This window comes from Abramis brama, assembly GCF_963993115.1.
Source record: "Abramis brama genome assembly, chromosome: 20".
In the NCBI taxonomy this organism is placed as follows: domain Eukaryota; kingdom Metazoa; phylum Chordata; class Actinopteri; order Cypriniformes; family Leuciscidae; genus Abramis; species Abramis brama.
The window spans coordinates 28,537,867-28,558,759 of record NC_139982.1 but is presented as its reverse complement, the minus strand read 5'-3'; the positions used below and the strand labels follow the sequence as shown (position 1 = coordinate 28,558,759).

Sequence of the window (20,893 nt, the reverse complement as noted above, 5' to 3'; positions counted from 1 at the left end):
AACTTACACTTTTTGACCTTTTGAAACACATTTGTCAACTGTTCAGGAGAACACAAGGCTACAAAGCTAACAGACATTGACTACACTGTAAAAAGTGGTTAACTTGCAAATGTTACCTTAAAGAGATAGTTCACCCAAACATGAAAATATGGGTAACCAAACAGTTTCTGAAAGACATTGACTTCCATAGTATGAATTCTTTGGAAGTAAATATGGACCAACAATGGTTTGGTTACACAAATTCTTCAAAATATATAGTGTTCAGCAGAAAGAAAATAAATCACATGTTAGGAACAATTTGCGGGCGAGTAAATTACAATTTTTATTTGAACTATCCCTTTAAAGAGTTGTTTTCCACTTTATTTAACCCATAAACATTTATTTTGTTGGTATAATTTAATGTATTTTGGTTGATTCAGCAATATTTTTTTGTTTACTTGAATAAATCCAGGTAATTTAGATGTTAATGTAAGGTTACTATTTTTTGTGTGTATAGACCTTATGCGTCAGAGAAACGATCTTTATAATCTTGTGTTTGAACTTCAGTTTTTGTGTTAGCTCTGTATATTTCTATGGCGTCGCTGTCGAAGAGTAATTAGCTGGTAAAGTGGATTTACTTACTGTAGAGTTAATGAAAGTCATCATGAGCATTGTAATGTTTGAAGTGGAGGTCACAACAAAATGTCAGTTAGACTGGGAAGATCTTAAAATTAGCGATTAACTTATAAATCCGTAAGATCTTACCTCCATGCGGTGGAAATACAAACCGGAAGACCGAACACAATGAGCGCAGTGCTGAAAAGAGGCGGGGCTACAGGTGCTCTATAAGCCACAAGTTAAATATGTGCCAGATGAGGTTTTCCCTTAAGGAGTCTTATTTCTTCCTCATCTATGGGATTTCCCTGGCAATTAGTCTCCACTTGCTCACTTTTTTGTAAAGCTGATTTGGATGCACTCTGAAAGCACCATTCAAATAAACTGAAATCTCCCACCGATAGTCTTTCACAGCCAGACTTTCAGACGTAGTTTGAAAACACTTGCGCCGCTCAAATAAACACCAGCTTCTCACGGGCCAGAGCTGCAGTTGTTGCCATTAGATGAAGCGCTGTTCTTCAGCTAGTGAGGATCTGACGCCTTAAAAGGTAAAACATGGAACGAGAGAGAAGATATGCACACTAAAATAACCTATACCCCTCATATTACCGCTGCAGATAGCATGAGTTTACAGAAGGATATAAAACCATACAAGGAAAAGCTAGTAAATGGAAACTCAAAGCTGGATTTGAAGAACCCACACGAAACATCAATTCTCAGATTTCCTTTTATTCTCCAGTTTCACATTCTGAAATAAAGAAAAAAAATCAGCATTTTTTATATTTTTTTATATTATAATACAGCAATCTCATGTCGGCAGTCCGTTTAAACTCGCAGTACTGCCACAGGAAACTTCAGTATGTAACACAGAGCAAAAAAAGAAATCAATTGCACTTACTTCAAACAGGTTATAGACAGAATTAACAACCAACGAAAACACCAAAAAAATAACAAGGGAACACTAAACTGCTCATACATATATACTTATTTAATTGCACGAAACAAAAATAATGCATAAATATTCATTACACTAGTGTACAAAAATACTTGTACATTTCTTTTCTTTTTTTTGTTCAAATATTCTCCAAGCAGACACAGATAGCAGAGGTTTGGTGAATTCAGGGCAGAGGAAGATGCAGAGAGGGAGACGAGCACTCGAACGAATCCGCTCGGTTCACGTCAGGATCACAAACAGAAACAAACACCCAGTGCATATGTCATCAGTTCTTTAAAAGAGGAAACAAAAGTACACAGAGACCGGATTGCAAAAATCAAAAATCAAGTCTCCACCTTTCACAAAAATGCAAGAACAAGAGGCTGAAAACTTTAAGGGTTAAGCTGGGACTTGGAAACACGAGCGCAAACGAACAGACGCAAAGGTTTGCATTCTAAAACTTGTTTTATCGCATGCAGAATGACGATACACCCCCCCCCCCCACCCCCAACAAAACAAAAAAAACAAAAAAAACACCCATCTACAGGAGCAGCTAGACGTGTTGAACGCCTGCGTGTGATTGGCTCGTCAAGATCAGCTTTTGAAATGAAGACAGTACCGTGAGGTTCGTCACAGCCCTCAGAGTGCTTTAGAGAAGACTTCCATCCAGGAAAATAATCCTTCACGCTTAGATTGTCCATTAAATAAACCTGATTAAATTAAACGCTGAGCCCAGTTGTCCTTCATTCAAACAGGAGGGAGAAATAACTAAACGTCTGTTAGGGAACTGCGTCTGTGGAGACAAGGACAGAGCATTAGCTTACGGTCAGAGACATGTGACCACATGAGGTGACGTGACGGATACTCACGGATTTTTTTAACAGAACTGGCGTGACTTCCACCCCGGTTGAGAACTTTCAGAGGGAGACGGGTACCAGCGCATCTACAGCCAAGAGGAACAAGATTACTGTGAGATCTTTGATACATTGCAGATGTTTCTTTTATTATACACTGAAAAAAAATGATTCGTTGAATTACATTTTTTTTTTTTTTTTATGGTAAGTGGTTGCACACAATTGATTTTAGCTACATTTAAACAAATGCATCAAGTTGAACTTAATTTTAGTTCAACTTAATGCATTTGTTTAAATGTAGCTAAAATCAATTGTGTGCAACCACTTACCATAAATTTTATTAAATTCAACAAATCATTTTTTTCAGTGTAGGAAAAAAGCCTCAATTTGTGGTCCATTACAGAATAAAATTACCATTGAATCTAAACTGTATGTGCATATAATGGTGTATAACATGCTAATATAATGTACACTTTAAACATTTAAAATAACTTCATTTGATGAATCAGAAAGAAAAAATTATATATAGTTCATCATTTGCTTAGGTTTTATCATTTAGATCTTAAATATCATTTAATCAAATGTAATCATATTTTGAGAAATCATTATGCTGATGTGTTTCTCATTTTGATGCATTTACCATTATCATTTAAAATGCATGTTTAACGCTTTTCTTTTATTAATCATTCTTTAATTAATATTGATTGACAGTGTGAACCGAGTCAAAAGTCTATAAGTTTCCAGTAGACAGACCACAAATGCTCGAATGTCTCCGAATATTGTCAATGAATGGGATCCTACATTTTTATTCAATATTAAATCTCTTTAAATTTTTGATTCTCAAAAAAAAAAAAAAAAAAAAAAAAACCTGGTATCCTCCATGATTCCTGTTCTTTACAACAAAGCACTTGAATGCGACTCCTGTAAATCACTTCAGAAGTGGGAAGTTTCCAAAAGGCGGCTTTATCAACCACAACACTTTAAAATCTCCAAAAGAACCATATAAAAACCTTCTAGATGAACCAAAGTTGCTGCCAAGAGCCATTTTATTATTATTATTAATTACATTAAACAATGGAGAGGGCAACTGTAGAGGGCAAAAACCCCAGAAAAAGCTATTTCTACAACAACCTTCATAGTCAAGCTATTTTAGCGGTGCTAATGAACTGATGCAAGCACGACCTGAGCAGGAAACTCTTATCAGTCCATCTATAAACATCTTTCAGCAAGATGACATTAACTCCTTTCCCGTCCTGCCTTCCCAAACCACGCCAAAACACCCATTTCCCCAGCCAAGGGCAAGAGAAGACAACAATCACCCTGGCACGTCCGTTCCAGCCCTTCGTTGACTTATTCTGGACTTCCCACAATCTTTACGAGGCGTCCGGCGGTTTGACGAGAGCGCAGGCGTCACAGCTGTAATCTCACTCCGGCAGGTGTGTGTGTTGGAAAGGTCTGGAGGAAAGAGAAAGCCAAGCGTTCCTTTCTTCCAGCAGTTTAACTGCAGACTTATGGTTGCGTCATCCCGACTACACGCAAACATGCCAAAGGAATTCCATTTCTATTTTCCTTGAGCTGAATAACGCTGGACGAAGCATGAAATCATCAAGTCATTCTACGATAGGAGCGACTTCCCATTTATGATGGAACTTCTGCACACAAATTTATATTGATATTCATGTAAAATTATTGAAAACTTGGGTTTATACCATAAAGTACATTATTTGAAGCTAATGTAAATTAACCACCATTAACGAATAAAAAAAAAGCTATGCTAATGTAACTTTTGCACAATTTTATATAACAATCTAAATTTAAAAAAGGCACTATATAAAATATTTTTATTTGATTATTTTGAGTCATTTAATAAAAAATAAGTCACCCCGCCAACCCATATAGCATATCAAAATGACAAAAAAATAAAATAAATATGGCCAAAATAAAATAAACACCAATATATGGTAATTGATAAAAAATTTTTAAAAAAAGCTGAAAATAAAACCCAAGTAAAAAAATAAGACCCCCCCCCCCCCCCCCCCAAAAAAAAATTGGTTATTTTTAAACCAAAAATAGCTCAAATTACAACAAAAATGAAATGAACAGGAAAAAAGAAAAAAAAAAAGACAGACAACCACCAATCAACATTTTTATTTTGTTATTTTTAGTTTAACTAAATAACCAACAAACTGATTAGCTAACCACCATCTAACCAGCCATCCACCAATGGAAACCTCAACTCTCTGAAGGCCCTCAGAGTGACATCGGGCAGAGAATGTGTTAGCGTGTGGATCCATTAGCACATTCGCTCTCTTTCTCACCAAGAGGATGAAACCTTTTACAACCCCTTTGAGATCCTGACAAAACACACTGCGCCCACAGCCTTAGCCAAACACCACTGTAAAACATTTGGTTGGGATCGGATCTTAAACTAAACAGACAATTAAAAACTTACAAAACAAGCTCAATTTACGCTTTAAGGAACCTGTTAAAATACAGTACGGCTCAAGAGACTTCAAGTAAAGCCTCTTCATCCATGACCTTTAGCTTTCACTGGGTTGTTGCCATGACAACCACAAAGTCTAGCCATCCAATCAATAAACTTGATCTGAGTCTTCAAAAACAGTCACATTACATTAAACATGCACACGAACAATGCAATGCAAGATTTACAATAAACCGTGAGAATGCCTGAGGAGCATCAAACGTTTTCTTACTCATTTTTACCAGTGTAAACCGTATGACTACAAGAGCAGTTGAAAGGCAATGTGATTGTGGGAGAATTTCACATGTGCTGCTTTTAATGGATCATAAAAGTGGTTGCACATTGTTTTTTGGCTAAACTTTAATCGGCACCTCTCTGGGCCCAGATTCACTCAGCGACCAAGTCATAATCCAACCTGAGATGCAATTAAAAACAGCTTTTCTCTGATGTCATCTCTTAGCAACGCTAACAGGCCAAGGAATGCTGTTCTGAGGGATTCTGGGTAATCAGACTTGTCATGTTCAGAGTGGACCCCTGACACCACCTCTGGTTTTGCTGCGTCATGTGACCCAGGGTCAGTTTCCATCAGAGCGTGAGTCAGGGGCATTATGGGAAAGGTAAGCTTGGTTCGGTTAGACTGAACATTTGAACGTTTTGAAGCGCATGCTACTCTTACTATTGCTGTAGTATACAGTACGCATTGCTGGATGAAATCCATTTAACAATGTGCAGTATACTGTACACGGCTTACGGTGTGGAATAGGGGCTCCCACAATGCAATGCATGGATGTCTTTTGTTCAATTGAGTCAGAAAAAATCATTTACAACAACAAAAGAAAGAAAAGAATAAAAGATTCACAATAATGTCAAAGTAAGTAAAAGTACAGTAGTATGCAAGACATGAATTGTACACCCTTAAACATTGGGCTTTACCCAGAATCCTTTACAGGAAGGATGCAAACAAGTGATCAAGTAAATATGCTAAAACCAAAATATATAAGTTTAAGGCCCTGTTTACACCTGCTATAAAGATATTTTTGGTCGATCAGATCAAAAGTAGACGAGGGAGACATTCCCGTTTACACCTGGTGTTTTAAACCATCTCTTTTGTCCACTTTCGACCACTTCTGTCCTGATTTCTTCGAGGGGAGGGTCTATGGGCGGTAAATTTGTTTTCAGATCTTTCGATCAAATGGATGAAATAAACTTGTGCAACTTATTGTGCTTGGTACGTTTTTTTTTTTCTTCATCTTCAAACCAAACTTGGTCTTTAGCCGACAGTTTAAATCCCGTCTGGCTAGCGAGCTTCCCATAATGTTTACACATCAGGTCAGTAGATGGAGAGTAGACGATCTTTTGCAGCTGTTCGAACACATGAATGCATTCCGATTCCGAGATTCCGATTCCGAGATTCCGATTCCGAGATTCCGATTCCGAGATTCCGATTCCGAGATTCCGATTCCGAGATTCCGATTCCGAGATTCCGATTCCGAGATTCCGATTCCGAGATTCCGATTCCGAGATTCCGATTCGCAAAATATTAATTTGTACACCCTTAAAACTTGGCCTTTACCCACAATCCTTTACACAAGTATTGGGATCAACAAATTGTGAGAACTTGAAATACAAAAAACAAAAACACGTCACTTTGAAACTGAATCCCCGTTTGTGTTTTCAAAGTACAAAAGCGCAATGATTTGCTACAAACTAATGGAAGTCATTTTCAAGAAGTGTTGGCAATGTCAGATTGGACAGAAACCCCCCCCGAAAGCAGAGAGACACAGTGATAGAGAAAAGGGGAACACACCGGCTGGTCCCTCACCTGGGCGTGCAGGGCGGCGGCGGCAGCAGCGGCGGCGGGGTAGGTGAAGGCGGCGTGAGGCAGGCCTGGGGCCAGTTCAGTGGTGTAGAGAGGATACGGAGCCCACGCCTCAGGAGACGCAGGGATCAGTGCTGCCCCCGTCAGGTCATCTACAGAATCACACACATCTGAGCATCACATACAGAACCAGACGCCAGGGAGCGGAAGCACTTCAAGAGACCCGTTACAGCACCCAAAATACACACTACCATTCAAAAACCTTTGAATAAATTAATGCAACAAGGACACATTAAATTGATCAAAAGTGACATTTCCAATTCATCTGAATCAGAGACAATGATGGCGAATCAACGGCATGTTCTGTAAGCGCCGTAGTTTACTCACACGGGTCTCGAGCGATGAAATGTGCACCAAGAGCAGGGTGCAGGTTGGACGGGTTTGGCGTTGCCATCAGTTTACTCTTCGCCATCTTTGTGTTGGCTTTTGCAAACTCCAGACGAAGTGTCTGAGGACTCTCTGGGTCAAAGCGGATGCCCTGAGAACAGATTAGAAGTGTTGACCGAATACGGTCTAATTACTCAAATAGTTTTCACACAAATGCACAAAACAGGGGAGTCCAATCCGGCTCCTGGAGGGCCACTGTCCTGCAGAGTTCAGCTACAACCCCAATTAAACCCACCTGAACCAGCTAATGAAGGTCTTACTAGGCATACAAGAATATTTAAGGCAGGTGTGTTGAGGCAAGTCAGAGCTAAACTCCACAGGACAGTGTTTGGACACCCCTGGTATAACAGAACATCAGGTTTCCCTCTGCAGCACAAGTGCACTGATTCCCAGAGCAATCCACATCCAGCCAGAAACACGTGACGTCATGGAACTTTTCTTAGGGACCAACATGTGTACGCAAGAGAAACTTCCCCCCCGTAGAGAGGAGCAGCATCTGAGTCAGACTTTTAAAAGCGAAGTTTGGAGGACATAAAGCACAGGGTCTTATAAATAATTAAAAGTTGCCATCGCTTCAGCTTACTGACGGACCAGTGATTACTTACGTTCAAGGCATTCTTGGCCGCTTCGGCCCCAGACCGGCTGTCAAACGTGACAAACCCCACAGGCTAGACAATGGAAAGAAACGCGTCAGACGGACAGACAGAGGTAGAGAGACAAAATTAGATTTTCCAATCAACACATGAAGTAGGAAAACATATCTCCTTAAAATGTACAGTCATACTGTATTTCACCCCAAAAATCAAAGGGAAAATGGTTTAAAAATATGATTTGTATTAAGATTGAAATAAAAAAAATAATAATTTGAATATATTAAAATACAATTAAAAACTTAAACCAAATTTTAGGACCAATATTTTATGAGAATTAAGCGTTCTCTCCTAAACTACACTTACAAACTAATATATACATTTGGGGTACATTTCATGTCCATTGATGATTATATTTTTTATCCTAAATTTTCTTCAGAAATATTTTATCCATTAAGAACGCATACTTTCTCACACCAATATTTTACATACCCTGTTTTTCCAGTTTGCTTGAAATTGCCTTTATGTCCCTTATAGTTTTTTGCAATGTCCGCTTTTTAAAGTAGTCTCGAGTTCAAAATAATGTATATAAAAAAATAAATAAAAAAAGTGTTACTCAAGACTATCTATATTACATTTTTACAAATCTAAATACCTTAGAAATAGATTGTTTAAATTTAATTCTTTCAAATAAGAAAATTTTTCACTTTATTAATATCCGCAAAAATTCTGTTAACTATGTTAAACATTTGGTGTTTGGTTAATCCAAAAACCACGTGACCAGCATCATGTAATGTCATTCTTCTGCAGCAGATATTTTGAACATTATGGTAAATATCCTCCTAATTTGTTCTATATTTCATCTCCAATGACATTGTCAAGTACTATTTAAGCTGCCCGTCAACTACGTTGGGTACATTATGGTTTGCAATATCTATGATTGTCAAATAAATAAAATGTGAGGTTAACCCGATCAAGAAAATAACATTTGGTTGGCCAGACAAGGCCTGCCATTGAAATTATGAAATTGTCAACCATGTTACCCATCAACCAGTCATATTTTTTGCACATTAAATATCTAGACTGCATCTTAGTATAGTTTACATCCACATGGACTGGAGTTTTTCTTGATAATCTTGCAAAAAATAAAATTCTCTTAATTTTTTGGTAATATCAAAATAGCGTTTAATGATTAAACTCTGCAACTAGTAAAGTATATAAAGTGAAACCAATAGTTTTGAGAAAGCATGTTTTTGCTGATGTGAAATGTACCCTAAATTTTATTAATACACTTATTAACTTATGTAAATATCAATTTAAATTGATAATTTTTTTGGTTTACATTTATGCTCATTAAATTTACACATCATTGGATGGGAAATAGTTTAAACTTTTTACCTGTTTTGAGGTCAGTTTTATGAGAGATCCTTCATATCCCTGTTTGATAAAAAGGACAAATTCAGAATTAATCTGACAACTCAAATGAAAATCAGTCAAATAAAGAGGACTAACGAAACCTCCAGCTTTCCCCCGTCAGGCTGACGCGTCTTACCTTGAAGGGTCTGAACAGCAGGTAAAGCTCACGTGGTTTGATGTCGACAGGCAGCCCGCTGACAAAGAGCGTTCGTACCTAGAACAGGGAAATGCCTAAATGACATCAGCACACAAATGACAGACAGATACACAGAAGGCCATGACCTCTGAGCTATGAGTGCCGTACAACGTATGGTCTTAGAAATGTGCACCTGAAAAGGAATAAAAATAGGAATTGTTTAGAACTACCTTTGAATGTCTCTCTCCCTTCCTATTGTGTCAGAGTCTCCCCGTTTGTCTGCAGAGTTTGCTATTGGACACTAAATGTGTTCAGATCAAAATCATGAGATTGTGTTAGTTTAGTGAGCAGAAGTGTGTGCGTGGTGATCAAGTGTGTGTGACCCTAAGCATGGATGCAGAGACTTCTGCAGGCCACGGACAGCATTATTGCTCCAATGTGAGTGGAAGGTAGAAAATCTAATTTAACTCGGCAAATTAACAGGATGGATCAAATATTACAGTGAACAAAGAGAGAGAGCAAAAGGGCAATCAAATACAGAAAAGAAAAAAAAAACGTTAATTGAAGAATGAACATGGCTAAGAGAAACTCGACCTCAATTCCTAGAACACGTTTCATCCAACAAATTAAAACCAAGTATCACAGATTCTCGAGTTACCCAAAAAGCAACGATCATTTAAAAACAGATGTAGCAACTTTATACAGATCTAGAGAGCAGAAGAGAACGATTGGATGAAGGACACAGTGTGCTATGACCTTTTACGGAAAAGAGGGGAGAGAGAGAGAACTTTGGTTCAGGCTGACCCATCACATTCTCCAAACGCTTCAGAGGTGAACACTCAATCTGAAAGACACTGGTTTTTGGCTCAGTCTCACAAAAACATGTCCAGGACCAAAACAAAATTATTATTATTTTCCTTCATTGTGACATTAACACAATTCCCCCACAAAGGTGTCAGTTTCCAATTGACCGTTTTCCTCTGCATTTTGTAATTCCTATCATTTTCAAAACAGATTCGATTCAATATAATATAAAAGCAACAATACAATTATTAATAATAATACCCCTGTGTTTTGCAAGTCTTATTATTCTCAGTGTAAATCGTCAGTAATTTGTCCTATAAAAGCAATAATATAATAAAAGTTCTGTCATTTCTATCACTCTCAGTGCAGAAAAATAGCTAAATAAAATTTAAAATCATGAAGTCAAAAAAGTGTAATGTCTATTTAATGACCATTAATCAAAACGTTAAGTTAAATGTTTACATTTATTATATTTATAATGACCCAGACATGTTTAGGAAGAAAGAGTCACCTTTTTATCCTGCACTAACTACAAGAAAAAAAGAAAAAAAAGTGTTTTTTTTGGACAAGCACCATGATAATACCATGATATTATGGACATGTAGTATGATAGTAACATGGTATCATATAAATGCCATGGTACAAGAATATATGGTACCAATTGAGCACCATGGTACCACCAATGAAACCTAAAAACAGTGTCAGAACATTAAAGTGCTAAAACAGCAAAGCATCGGAGTGTATAACTGGACACATGTCCATCGTTCAGATTCCTCTACACTTTTCCACCAATACATCATCCACTGAAAGCCATCATTTCCTGGCCGGCTCAGAGGAGCGAGTGGTGGAACGGCTGGAGGCGAGAACGGTCTCGGAGAACCCTCAGCGTAAACTTTGACTATCCTCAATGTTCCTGAAACATGAGCATCAGTGCTCAAACACTGCCAACAGCTGAGAGGGGAAATAAACAACAGGAATTTAATCAAAAAGGAATAAACACACTCCACAAATAAGGGACAATGTGCCACTTAAGTAAAATAAACCGTTGATTTTGTTGGCGGTCAGAAAAACAGGACAGAAACAAAGGGCAAACATGGGGGACGTGAGCGACTGGGTCGAAGCACAGAGGGAGGAAACCCCTGTCCTAATTATTGCAGGTTCAGGCTTGAACACAATGAACAATCTGAATGCGCCACACCAAACGCACTGACCCAGTGCTGCCCAGTAACAATGACAGGACACGACTCCCACCCCAAACCCTGAATCAGAGTCCAGCTTAAACTACAGGAACATTTACACAACCATCCTCACAAACTTCTCACTAGAACATTAATTAAAAACAAAAAAACAGCTCTAGTCTGATATTTCCTGACAGGGAGTGTTTGCAAACCGCTTTGTAAGGTCTTGTGTAAGTAAAATACACTGAACTGCAGGAAATGCCTTTACAAGAGGTCAGAGGTGACATCTAGAGCAGACCCAAACACTCAGTGGAGAAACTAGCTTAGAATGTCACTATTAAAATAAGATTCTATACAGAATATGTAAGACTTTCATTCAGACTGAGGTGTTTATTTCACTCAATTTACTGGTACATTACTTAAATCTAATTTAATGTAAAGGCCAAATTAAAGACAAGCTGCAAAAAAAAAAAAAAAGCGAATTATTATTATTAAATAAATGGAAGTCTTGTAGTGTCTCAAGTAAATATAAATAATGCCTCCATCGGAAGTCAGAGATGACAGACTGGAAACAGACAGACTGGAAACAAACAGAAAAAGGACAGAAGTTACAGTTCTATACCATAATATACTATAATATATTTGTAATTCCTATCTCAAGAACTCAAATGGACAGAAGAATATGTCTTGTTGGGTCTCATTTTCACTTTATGCAAATTAATCCGTTTGTCAAAAAAAAAAAGTTGACCTATAACTGACAATACTACACTGCAAAAGCATAATTTAATTAGATTAAATTACATTAAAACCACTAAAAGTGAAAAAAAAAAAATCTAAAGAGATACATTGCGTCTTTTAAACCCACGTTCAATATACGTCACTGTTTGCGCGTGTTTGAGAATGACGGGAGAAAAAAAGGACAGAAAAACTTCAAGAACACACACACACACTGGAGTATCTGCTTGTTAAATCTGCCATTAAACTTTATCCACAGTCACACAAGAGTGTGTGCGTCTCATCAGGTGAGTCTCATATTTCAATGCCAACTTTAAGATTAATCATCAACAGACTCCACATTCCTCTCAAACTCCCTCTCAAGCTTTTCCTCAGCAAACGTTCCTCCTCAAACCGCAACAAACATGCCTCTGAAACGCCTTTAAAGCGAGTTTTAAAACATGTCAAACGCCAAAAGAGTTTCCACCACAGTCATCCGCCGGCAGAAGCTTGAACTCCACCAAATGAAGTTTATGTTTACTAAAAGAGTTTATTTCTCTTACCTCCTCTTCTAATGAAACACTGGTGTTCGTCTCTGAATCTGACTTCAGACTCATTGTGTAACTTTAACGCTTCTTTGTGCCAGAAAAATAAAAAATCAGTTTTCCCTGTCGGTGATTTTGTCCCTGGTGTGCGTTAAAGTTGCAGAAGAGAATCTCGTGTCGTTTGTGCCCAGTGAAGCCGTGAGTTAAAGCCACAATCCGAAAGTAAAGGTGAGAGGTGCTCTGTGAGGGTGACAGAAGGGAAAGGAGGTGATTTTTGGAGTTTTGTTCCCCCCTCGCTCACATCAAGCTCGTTTGAGTTGAAGTGGAAAGAAAGGAGAAAAGAGGAACCGTTGGTAGATTTAAAGCTGAAGTTGTGCGTCTGCTCCTCTGTCCTATTAGCGGATCAATCATGTTAAATGCGCGCACCCGTGCTTCAGATGGGACTCAGCTGCGCGAGGCCCGGCCCACTTTACCACCACCACCATCATCAACATATCTAACCCCTCCTTTACATCCATGCCTGCCTCTGGATCTCTAACCCTGCCTACATGATGGCTGTTTCCGAAACCAAGGAGGTCTATAATAACTAGAGAACCATTTGACCCCCAAGTACGCCAATCTGCCATCTTTGCTCATCAGCGTTGAGTTCTGCAGCCAGACTGTTTTGAGCCAATCACTTGAGGCGTATGTGTCACGTGACTACACACTCTGGAGCCGCAGGAAAATTAGAGATTTTTTTTTTTTTGGCTGATGGTTCCAGAAAAACACAACCCTTTACTTGCGACTAAAAGCTAAGTGGTCAATTTCATGCTTTTAAGGTTCCAAAAGTGCTGGTAAAATCAGAATGTGGCTACTTTTAAATAGCCGTCAATGGAAAAGTATGTTTTTTTTATATATATTTTTGCATGACAGCGCCTCCAAAGGAAAGGCCTCTGGTTTCAGAACATCATGCCTAATGATCTAAAATAATTCAAGTGAGGTCTATAGGTTGTCATCTTTATATAATGTAATATATAATCTCTTATTCTTCAAATAATAACAATTTTATTTCAATAATTTCATGAATATATAGGCTATATATTTAATTAATTTATCAATATAATATATCAATATTTAAGATAAATATGACGACAGAAATTTAGTCATTTTAAAATATATATATATTTATGGATAATAATTCACTTCTACCCAGTGTTATTTTAGTATCATTGACTATGCTATTATTATTTATTATTATTATTTTACTATTAGTATTTTTAAAATTTTGAATTAGATTTTATTTTTTTATTTTTTTTTTCACTTTAATTTGAGTTAAAGTTTAAGTAATTTTATTGTGTGCTTTTGTCATTTTTATTATACATTTTTAAATATATCTATATAGTTTTTATAAATTTTTATTTATTAGATTTAGTTTATTTAAATGTAGTTACACTGTGCTTCAAGGTAAATTAAATGAAAATGAGAAATGTTACCTTGACAACCAGCTAAAATAAAATAAGTTGAATTTTTAAAAATATTTTATTTTATTTGAGTTAACGTTTATTTAGTAACAAAAATGTTTATATATATATATATATATATATATATAAAACATTTTTGTATAAAAATGTTATATATATATATATATATATATATATATAGTTTTAGTTAACAATAATAACGCTGTTAAACACGGCTTCTATCAACCAGTCCATGCCATCGTGTCTGACCCTGCCTTTATATCAATTGTTCACTCTATTTCTCTGATGTTATAGTATATCTATACATTACCATCTTACATCTTTACATCTAACCAGGGCCATTGCTAAAATCCAGGACCTGGTGGGCGCCCCTCATCCCTGGGCCGGGACAGCATCGACGACAGCCCTGTATGCAAGCCTTCCTCTTTCTTTACTTCTTTCTGTCCTCCATTATTGAATATGTTTCTAATTGTTATGTCTTTTACTGTAGGGTCATGAGAGTTTTTGTAGGTTTTAATTTGAATGCTTATACAGTAGTGTGTGTGTGTCTGTGTGTGTGTGTGTGTGTGTGTGTGTGTGTCTGTGTGTGTGTGTGTGTGTGTGTGTGTGTGTGTGTGCCACGGTTTCCTTGAATATAAAGTGAGACAGAATCAACTTCACACTCATTTTAACTGGCTAATCTATTGGGTCTTTGGCCCATGTTACCAAAATGAACTGAATTTGTTCTGTCTACACTGTTAGCAATTGATGTAATTTTTACAATAAAATTTACAACAACATATTGTATTCATGTTTTTATTGTAAATACAAATGCATGATGGGAAATTTATGGACAGTCCTGTAATTTTGTTGTAACTACACTGTAGAAGCATTATTTTACAGCCACCGCATAGCATTGTGGGATTGCTGCGATTTGAATTTTGAAATTGCGCGGTACCGCGGCGGCCAACGGCACCAGAATCAAACACTTTTGGAAGGAACACATCTCAGGTATGAAACGTTAACATGCCATCTATTTTTATAAGTCTATGGATATATTAATACCGGTCATATGAGTGGTGATTGTTTCGTTTGGTATATTTCAGTGACATTAGCTTCTGTGACGTTCGCCCCGACTCGACTCGCTCACTCCCGGTAAAACAACACCATGAACTGACCGCGGTGAAGTGGCGTCTTCTTACTCAACCCATACGGAAAAAAGTTACCACATGCAGCTACAAGGTACGAGATATTCACAATTTTTCGCTTGGTATATTTCAGTAACATTAGCTAGAGTAATGTTAGATATAACGTTAGCTCAACTCGCCCCGCTCACTCCCGGGTAACGACGTTATAAACCTGAACTGACTGCGGTGAAGCGGCGTCTTCTTTAAGTTACTCAATCCATAAAGAAAATAGTAACGTTACCACATGCAGATACACGGCACTATTTTCAATGGAAAAACAAACATGGTGAGTAGAATCGAGTAGAGCTGAGCTTGTAACGTAGCCTAACGTTAATGGAAAACCACCACAATGACGATAGCTCAAATAACGTTAGCCCAGACTGTTAAGCATTAACGTTAGCCCGATCAGTTAGCTCAGGTTATTATTGCATTGATTACACGTGCTACTGGACAGGCTGTCGTAACATTATTAGGGCTTTGCTGTCTTGTAATCGGGGGTCTTGAAGCCGTGGTTTGCACACTAGCATACGTTAAACGAAGTTTGTAACGTTAGATTTTACGGCCACTGAATAAACACAAGCACATTTTAGTTGAAATATGGGCTTTAATTAAACGACAATGCTGGTATCTTTAATTATGTGAGTCAGCTATAACTGTGAGATAAGCTGAATATAGCATCTGGTATGCTCATATGTTATAACATTACTTTGTGCTTGGCAAACCAGGTTGGAAGAGCAGTCATGTAACTGTCTGTATCTAAAATAAACTGCGCGTGCGGAACTAAATCCAACCAGCATCGTCATAAAATATATTTTTTTCCGGAGCCTGGGTTCTGTTAAAAAGCTTTCAATGCTCTCTTTGTCTTCAGAAAAGGCAGCAAATTATCAGTAGTATTAAAATTAAGTTAACCATTTTGTTTGTCTCAAATTACATGTGGCTGCCTGGCAGACTATATGGACTAAAATAATAATAGATTTTTAATTTGGCATTTGTGTAATTGGTAATACATTTGGTAATGTTTACGTTTTTTATTCCCTAGCCTAGCCCTCTGCCACAGCTGCTGATATCCAGAGAGAGAGAGACCTATCCAGCACACCTTGCTTAATTGTGCAAGGTAAATTCTTCCCTTATTTTATAGAGTAGTTCACTTTTAAATGAAAATTACCCCATGATTTACTCACCTTTTATTATCATATTGTGTTAATGCATTTCAGGAGAGACACTAATCGCAACAAGTGTTCATAGAAGGAACAGTTGTGATGGGAACCAAAACAGTCTTTTGAATGGAGTGGCTGAAACCTTCGCTGCTTACTATGTGTTCAACATGCAGTATCCTAAAGACGCCTCAGGGACTTTATACAAAGGTATGTTTAAACTGTTTACACACTAATAAAGAAAATGAGGTAACACTTTACAGTATGGGTACATTAATTATCATGAATTCATGTATAAATTCATGCATGAATTACGCATTCATTCATGCATTAATATCTCATGAATCATCAGGAAATAACACAAGTTCAACGTTTTTCATTCATGACTTCATGAGTGAACAACACCTTAATAAAAAAATTAACTAAGATGAGTACATCATCATGAATTATGATTTATTACGCATGATCGTGATGCTTTTCTTTGTTCACATGCGACCATTAGCACATTGTTCATCAGTGTTTCTAAGGACCAGTCACCACTTTAGTTGAGGGGCCACACACATGAAGTCATTGATAGATGATGCTTAGTTAATGATGACTACTGTATTTGAATGTCAACAGAATCTGTGTGCTCTGAGCTGTGATTGGTCTATTTTGGGGTCTGTCCAACTACCACAAGCGTTTGCTTCGTCCACCTCCTTTTCAAACCATGCACTTGTATAATTTGTCTGCTATGTTGCCTGTTATGTTGATTGTGAGAAAATTAGAATGCAGGTTTGAAATAAACATCATCATCATCATCATCATCACCTGCAGGCTTTGAAGAAGACATGAACTGTTGACATTCAAATACAGTAGTCATCATTAACTAAGCATTATCTATCAATGACTTCATGTGTGTGGCCCCTCAACTAAAGTGGTGACTGGTCCTTAGAAACACTGATGAACAGTGGTATAACTGTGAACAAAGAAAACATCATGATCATGCGTAATAAATCATAATTCATGATGATTTACCCATCTTAGTTAATGTTTTAATTAAGGTGTTGTTCACTCATGAAGTCATGAATGAAAAACGTTGAACTCGTGTTAGTTCCTGATGATTCATGAGATATGAATGCATAATTCATGCATGAATTTATACATGAATTCATGATAATTCTTACTGTAAAGTGAATCCATCATTCTCATATGTAACGTCCCATGAATTATTACCTTATTACCAGTATTGTTAGGTTCTATGATATATTCTATGCAATGATGTCAATAGATAGGTTTCCATCCAATTAAAACATAACTTTTAAACGCATTCGTAAAAATTTGGCAAAAAAACCCTCTAATTGGAGAGCATTTCAATCAACTCTGTTATGCGAATTATAAATGGTCACGCACCTAGGAATCGTGAACAGCTGTGGGATCAAAACGTAAGGTTGACAGGGCAACTTGAAACACCTGATATAATTGCAAAAAATGCAAATTTGTCAATCCACATAGAAGTTTTTGTTCACATTAGAATATTTTATGTGAATTTTAACCGTTTCCAGTCAGGATTTCTTTTTCAAATGGTTAAAATGTGCATTAAAAAGTTGGATGGAGACCCAGCTATTGCTGTTAAGTGTCTGTTCTATAGTAGAGTTGGTTTTCCCCTGCAGGACATAATTTGTGTAAACAGAAGAGACTGACGGACAACAATTTAACATTACAACTTTCATTAATTCATTAAATTAAATTGTATGGTTAAAGTTGTTAATGTTAAATAAATACATCAAAGTCATTTTATTTTATGAGCAAGTAGGTTACTTATGTTTTTTATACAGTATTTGTCATTATTTAACAGATATGAAAACTTTAACTTTTTTCCTCTCTCTCGGTTTTCAGAGCTTTTTGTGGAATCCACTCCCAGACGGGCAGTAAAGCCGAGAAGAGACACAGGCTCAACGCACCTGTTTGCACCCTCCTAAGAAAACTGGACTTTGAGTTGATGGGATAGTAACATGAACAACTTCCCCTATGCAGTTCAAGTCTGGCTGGACACCTTTGTTCCATATCATCATGTTCCCCCTGATGATTGGCTGCCTGGATGTCTGGAAGTGAGCTTCTTCATTAAAGGGATACTCCACTTTTTTTGGAAATAGGCTCATTTTACAACTCCCCCAGAGTTAAACAGTTGAGTTTTACCGTTTTCGAATCCATTCAGCCGATCTCCGGGTCTTTAGAAGAATGTCATTAACCAGACAGTTTTTGGTCCCATTGACTTCCATAGTAGGAAAAAATATATACTATGGAAGTCAATGGGACCAAAAACTCTGACATTCTTCTAAAGACCCGGAGATCGGCTGAATGGATTCGAAAACGGTAAAACTCAACTGTTTAACTCTGGGGGAGTTGTAAAATGAGCCTATTTCCAAAAAAAGTGGAGTATCTCTTTAAAAGTAAAATTTTGTTTTATGTGTGATAAAGTGGATACTTTTGTAATATGTATTTTTGCACAGTTTGTTAATTAAAAAAAAAGAAAATATACCATTGTTGTGTTTTTAATTGGCCAATACGGAAAATGACAGCTTTTTACTTGTAATATTTATACTTGTAATGTTTTACAGTATATTGATTTGTCCTGTGAAATTACAGGAAATTCCTGGCTACTGAGTTGCCGTAAATATAACATTTTGCTGTAATATTTACAGTATTCTATCCTGTGAAATTACAGGAAATTCCTGGCAAATACCAGTAAATTTACATGATTATTGTAATTAATTACAGTAGGGATGTTGTATTAAGTATTACAATAACAGTCCTGTATACTGTTTACAGTAAATTTACGGCAACTATTAGCCAGGAATTTCCTGTAAAATTACAAGAACTGTCTAACAGTGTACATGTGACATTGATACTGGATATACAGTTACACAAATTTAGTTTCTGATTAAATATTCCACATTGCCTTTTCTGTAAATATCCTCTGAGGCCTGCGAGATCTCACGGCTGTCCCGTGACGTGTTTGGCTCGGTCTCGTGACACTCTTGATTTTCCGCGCGTGTTTTATGGTAAATGCACTCGAGTGTGAAACATTTATCATCCCGTTAAAGCATTTACCAGACGCTTGTGTTGTTAAAGCAGACAAACAAAAACAGAAAATTAATCTGGTTACATTTCATTTTTCACAAAGCTTTTTTCATTTTTATATTTTATCAAAGCTCCTTCGTTTATCAAATAGATGTAAAATCATTTCCTCTGATAATATACTGTAGCAGTTTGTCTGTGAATATTATATTACCTTTATTTAAACACTACAGTATTAACTTTATTTATGTACTTCTATAAATATCATAATAATTAACGTACGGTTTTAATAATTTGAAGAATAAGAGATTAGATGTTAAATTAAATAAATATTACATCAATAATTATGTAATGGTGCATGCTAATTTATAATAATATTAATCTACTATTAGTATAATTTAATATGTATTTTAAAGTATATATTTTTAATTAATTAGATTATATGTATTACATTATTATTTAATATATTCATTGTTATTTTACCATTATTGGCCATACTAGTTTACGGTCATATGATGTGTTTCTCTGAATGATAGATGTGTTTTCGCAGTTTGATCTGTAATAACTGATCTACAGATGCCGTGATTCATTGGTCAGAGACAGTGTGTGTTTTAGTCTGTGATTCAACTAGTCTTCTATGTACACAAGCAGAGCTGAAGTCAGTTTCCGCCTAAGCCGTTGAAGTGTGTGTGTTAATGCAGACTGTGTGTGCAGGAATGACTGGTTTCCTGACTGGAACACAATTACTCTGAGACCAGAAACCTGAGGCCTTAACAATCATTTACCTGCTTACTGCTTAACTAAAGCAATCTCTGAACTTCCTAGTTCATATTTAATGAGGAAAAGATGCCACAGTATCAGCAGTTTACTGATATTCTGATATGATTTTACTGTATTGGAAATTGTTGTAGTATTATAGCTGTAGTGTATAGGCCTATTTATGTACAATCCCTCCTCCATCTACAGAATATTTACATGCATTTAAGAAATTGCACAGTCCAGACAGTTTTGGTTGTAAAAGTATTTACTTATTGCTTTATTTTTCCATTGTTAAGTTTAGCAAGTTCTAACTATTCATGAGCATTGCTAACAGGGTTTTGAGCCACTGATTAACATGACTCATAAATGCACACTCATGTTTTAGGATTTCAGGGAGAGGTTTTTATGTATGAAAAGGTCTCTTATTTTTTATAATTTATGCACAGCTTGGCGTTTCCATCCAGTGTGTTTTTTGTTGTTGTTGCGATATCCCAAAACGCGCATTAAGAATAAGTGAATGGTTATGCACCACCTTCAACTCGAAAAGATTAGATTTTCCTTAAAAAATGAGACTGATCATTTTTATGCAGTATGGAAACCCTTTATTAATTATTTTAGTAAGACAGCAATAATTGAACCTTAACGCCACTACTACCCCCCCCCCTTTTTTCTTCTTTCTTTCTTCCCTATATCATTACTTGTGTTAAAATATTAATTGTTTACATATAAGAATATTTCTGCACACTGTATTCGCAAAGTGATTTTGTTTTTTGTGTGTGTG

At 36.6% G+C, this 20,893-nt stretch overlaps 1 protein-coding gene and 1 long non-coding RNA gene across 3 annotated transcripts; one reads left to right on the top strand and one right to left on the bottom strand.

The window, feature by feature from the left end:
• Positions 1 to 1,307: 1,307 nt before the first annotated feature.
• rbpms2a (RNA binding protein, mRNA processing factor 2a) lies at positions 1,308 to 13,120 on the bottom strand. Of its 2 annotated transcripts, none has more exons than XM_084094895.1 (8): positions 12,532 to 13,120; positions 9,273 to 9,350; positions 9,119 to 9,157; positions 7,736 to 7,798; positions 7,071 to 7,221; positions 6,672 to 6,835; positions 2,398 to 2,471; positions 1,308 to 2,321 (listed from the first exon to the last, which is right to left on the bottom strand). In XM_084094895.1, the coding sequence occupies exons 1-7, from the start codon at positions 12,583 to 12,585 to the stop codon at positions 2,406 to 2,408; spliced, it is 615 nt and encodes a 204-aa protein (XP_083951021.1). In that variant the 5' UTR covers positions 12,586 to 13,120; the 3' UTR covers positions 1,308 to 2,321; positions 2,398 to 2,405. The 2 variants fall into 2 exon arrangements, with proteins under 2 accessions (XP_083951021.1, XP_083951022.1); XM_084094896.1 differs by having other exon boundaries at positions 6,687 to 6,835; positions 12,532 to 13,035.
• Positions 13,121 to 14,707: 1,587 nt separating this feature from the next.
• LOC311071215 lies at positions 14,708 to 19,142 on the top strand. Its single transcript, XR_014603793.1, has 4 exons — positions 14,708 to 15,194; positions 16,179 to 16,253; positions 16,354 to 16,503; positions 18,172 to 19,142. It is a non-coding gene; the product is annotated as an uncharacterized lncRNA (long non-coding RNA).
• The last annotated feature ends 1,751 nt before the right edge of the window (positions 19,143 to 20,893 follow it).

What these genes read in the sequence shown, in the direction of transcription:
- rbpms2a (XM_084094895.1), bottom strand. Translation starts at nt 12,585, where the DNA reads ATGAGTCTGAAGTCAGATTCAGAGACGAACACCAGTGTTTCATTAGAA. An exon ending in TTTCATCGCTCGAGACCCGT is followed by an intron (nt 6,836 to 7,070) that starts GTGAGTAAACTA and finishes GTGATTCTGTAG; the next exon opens with ATGACCTGACGGGGGCAGCA. An exon ending in CCCAGGTGAGGGACCAGCCG is followed by an intron (nt 2,472 to 6,671) that starts GTGTGTTCCCCT and finishes TCTTGGCTGTAG; the next exon opens with ATGCGCTGGTACCCGTCTCC.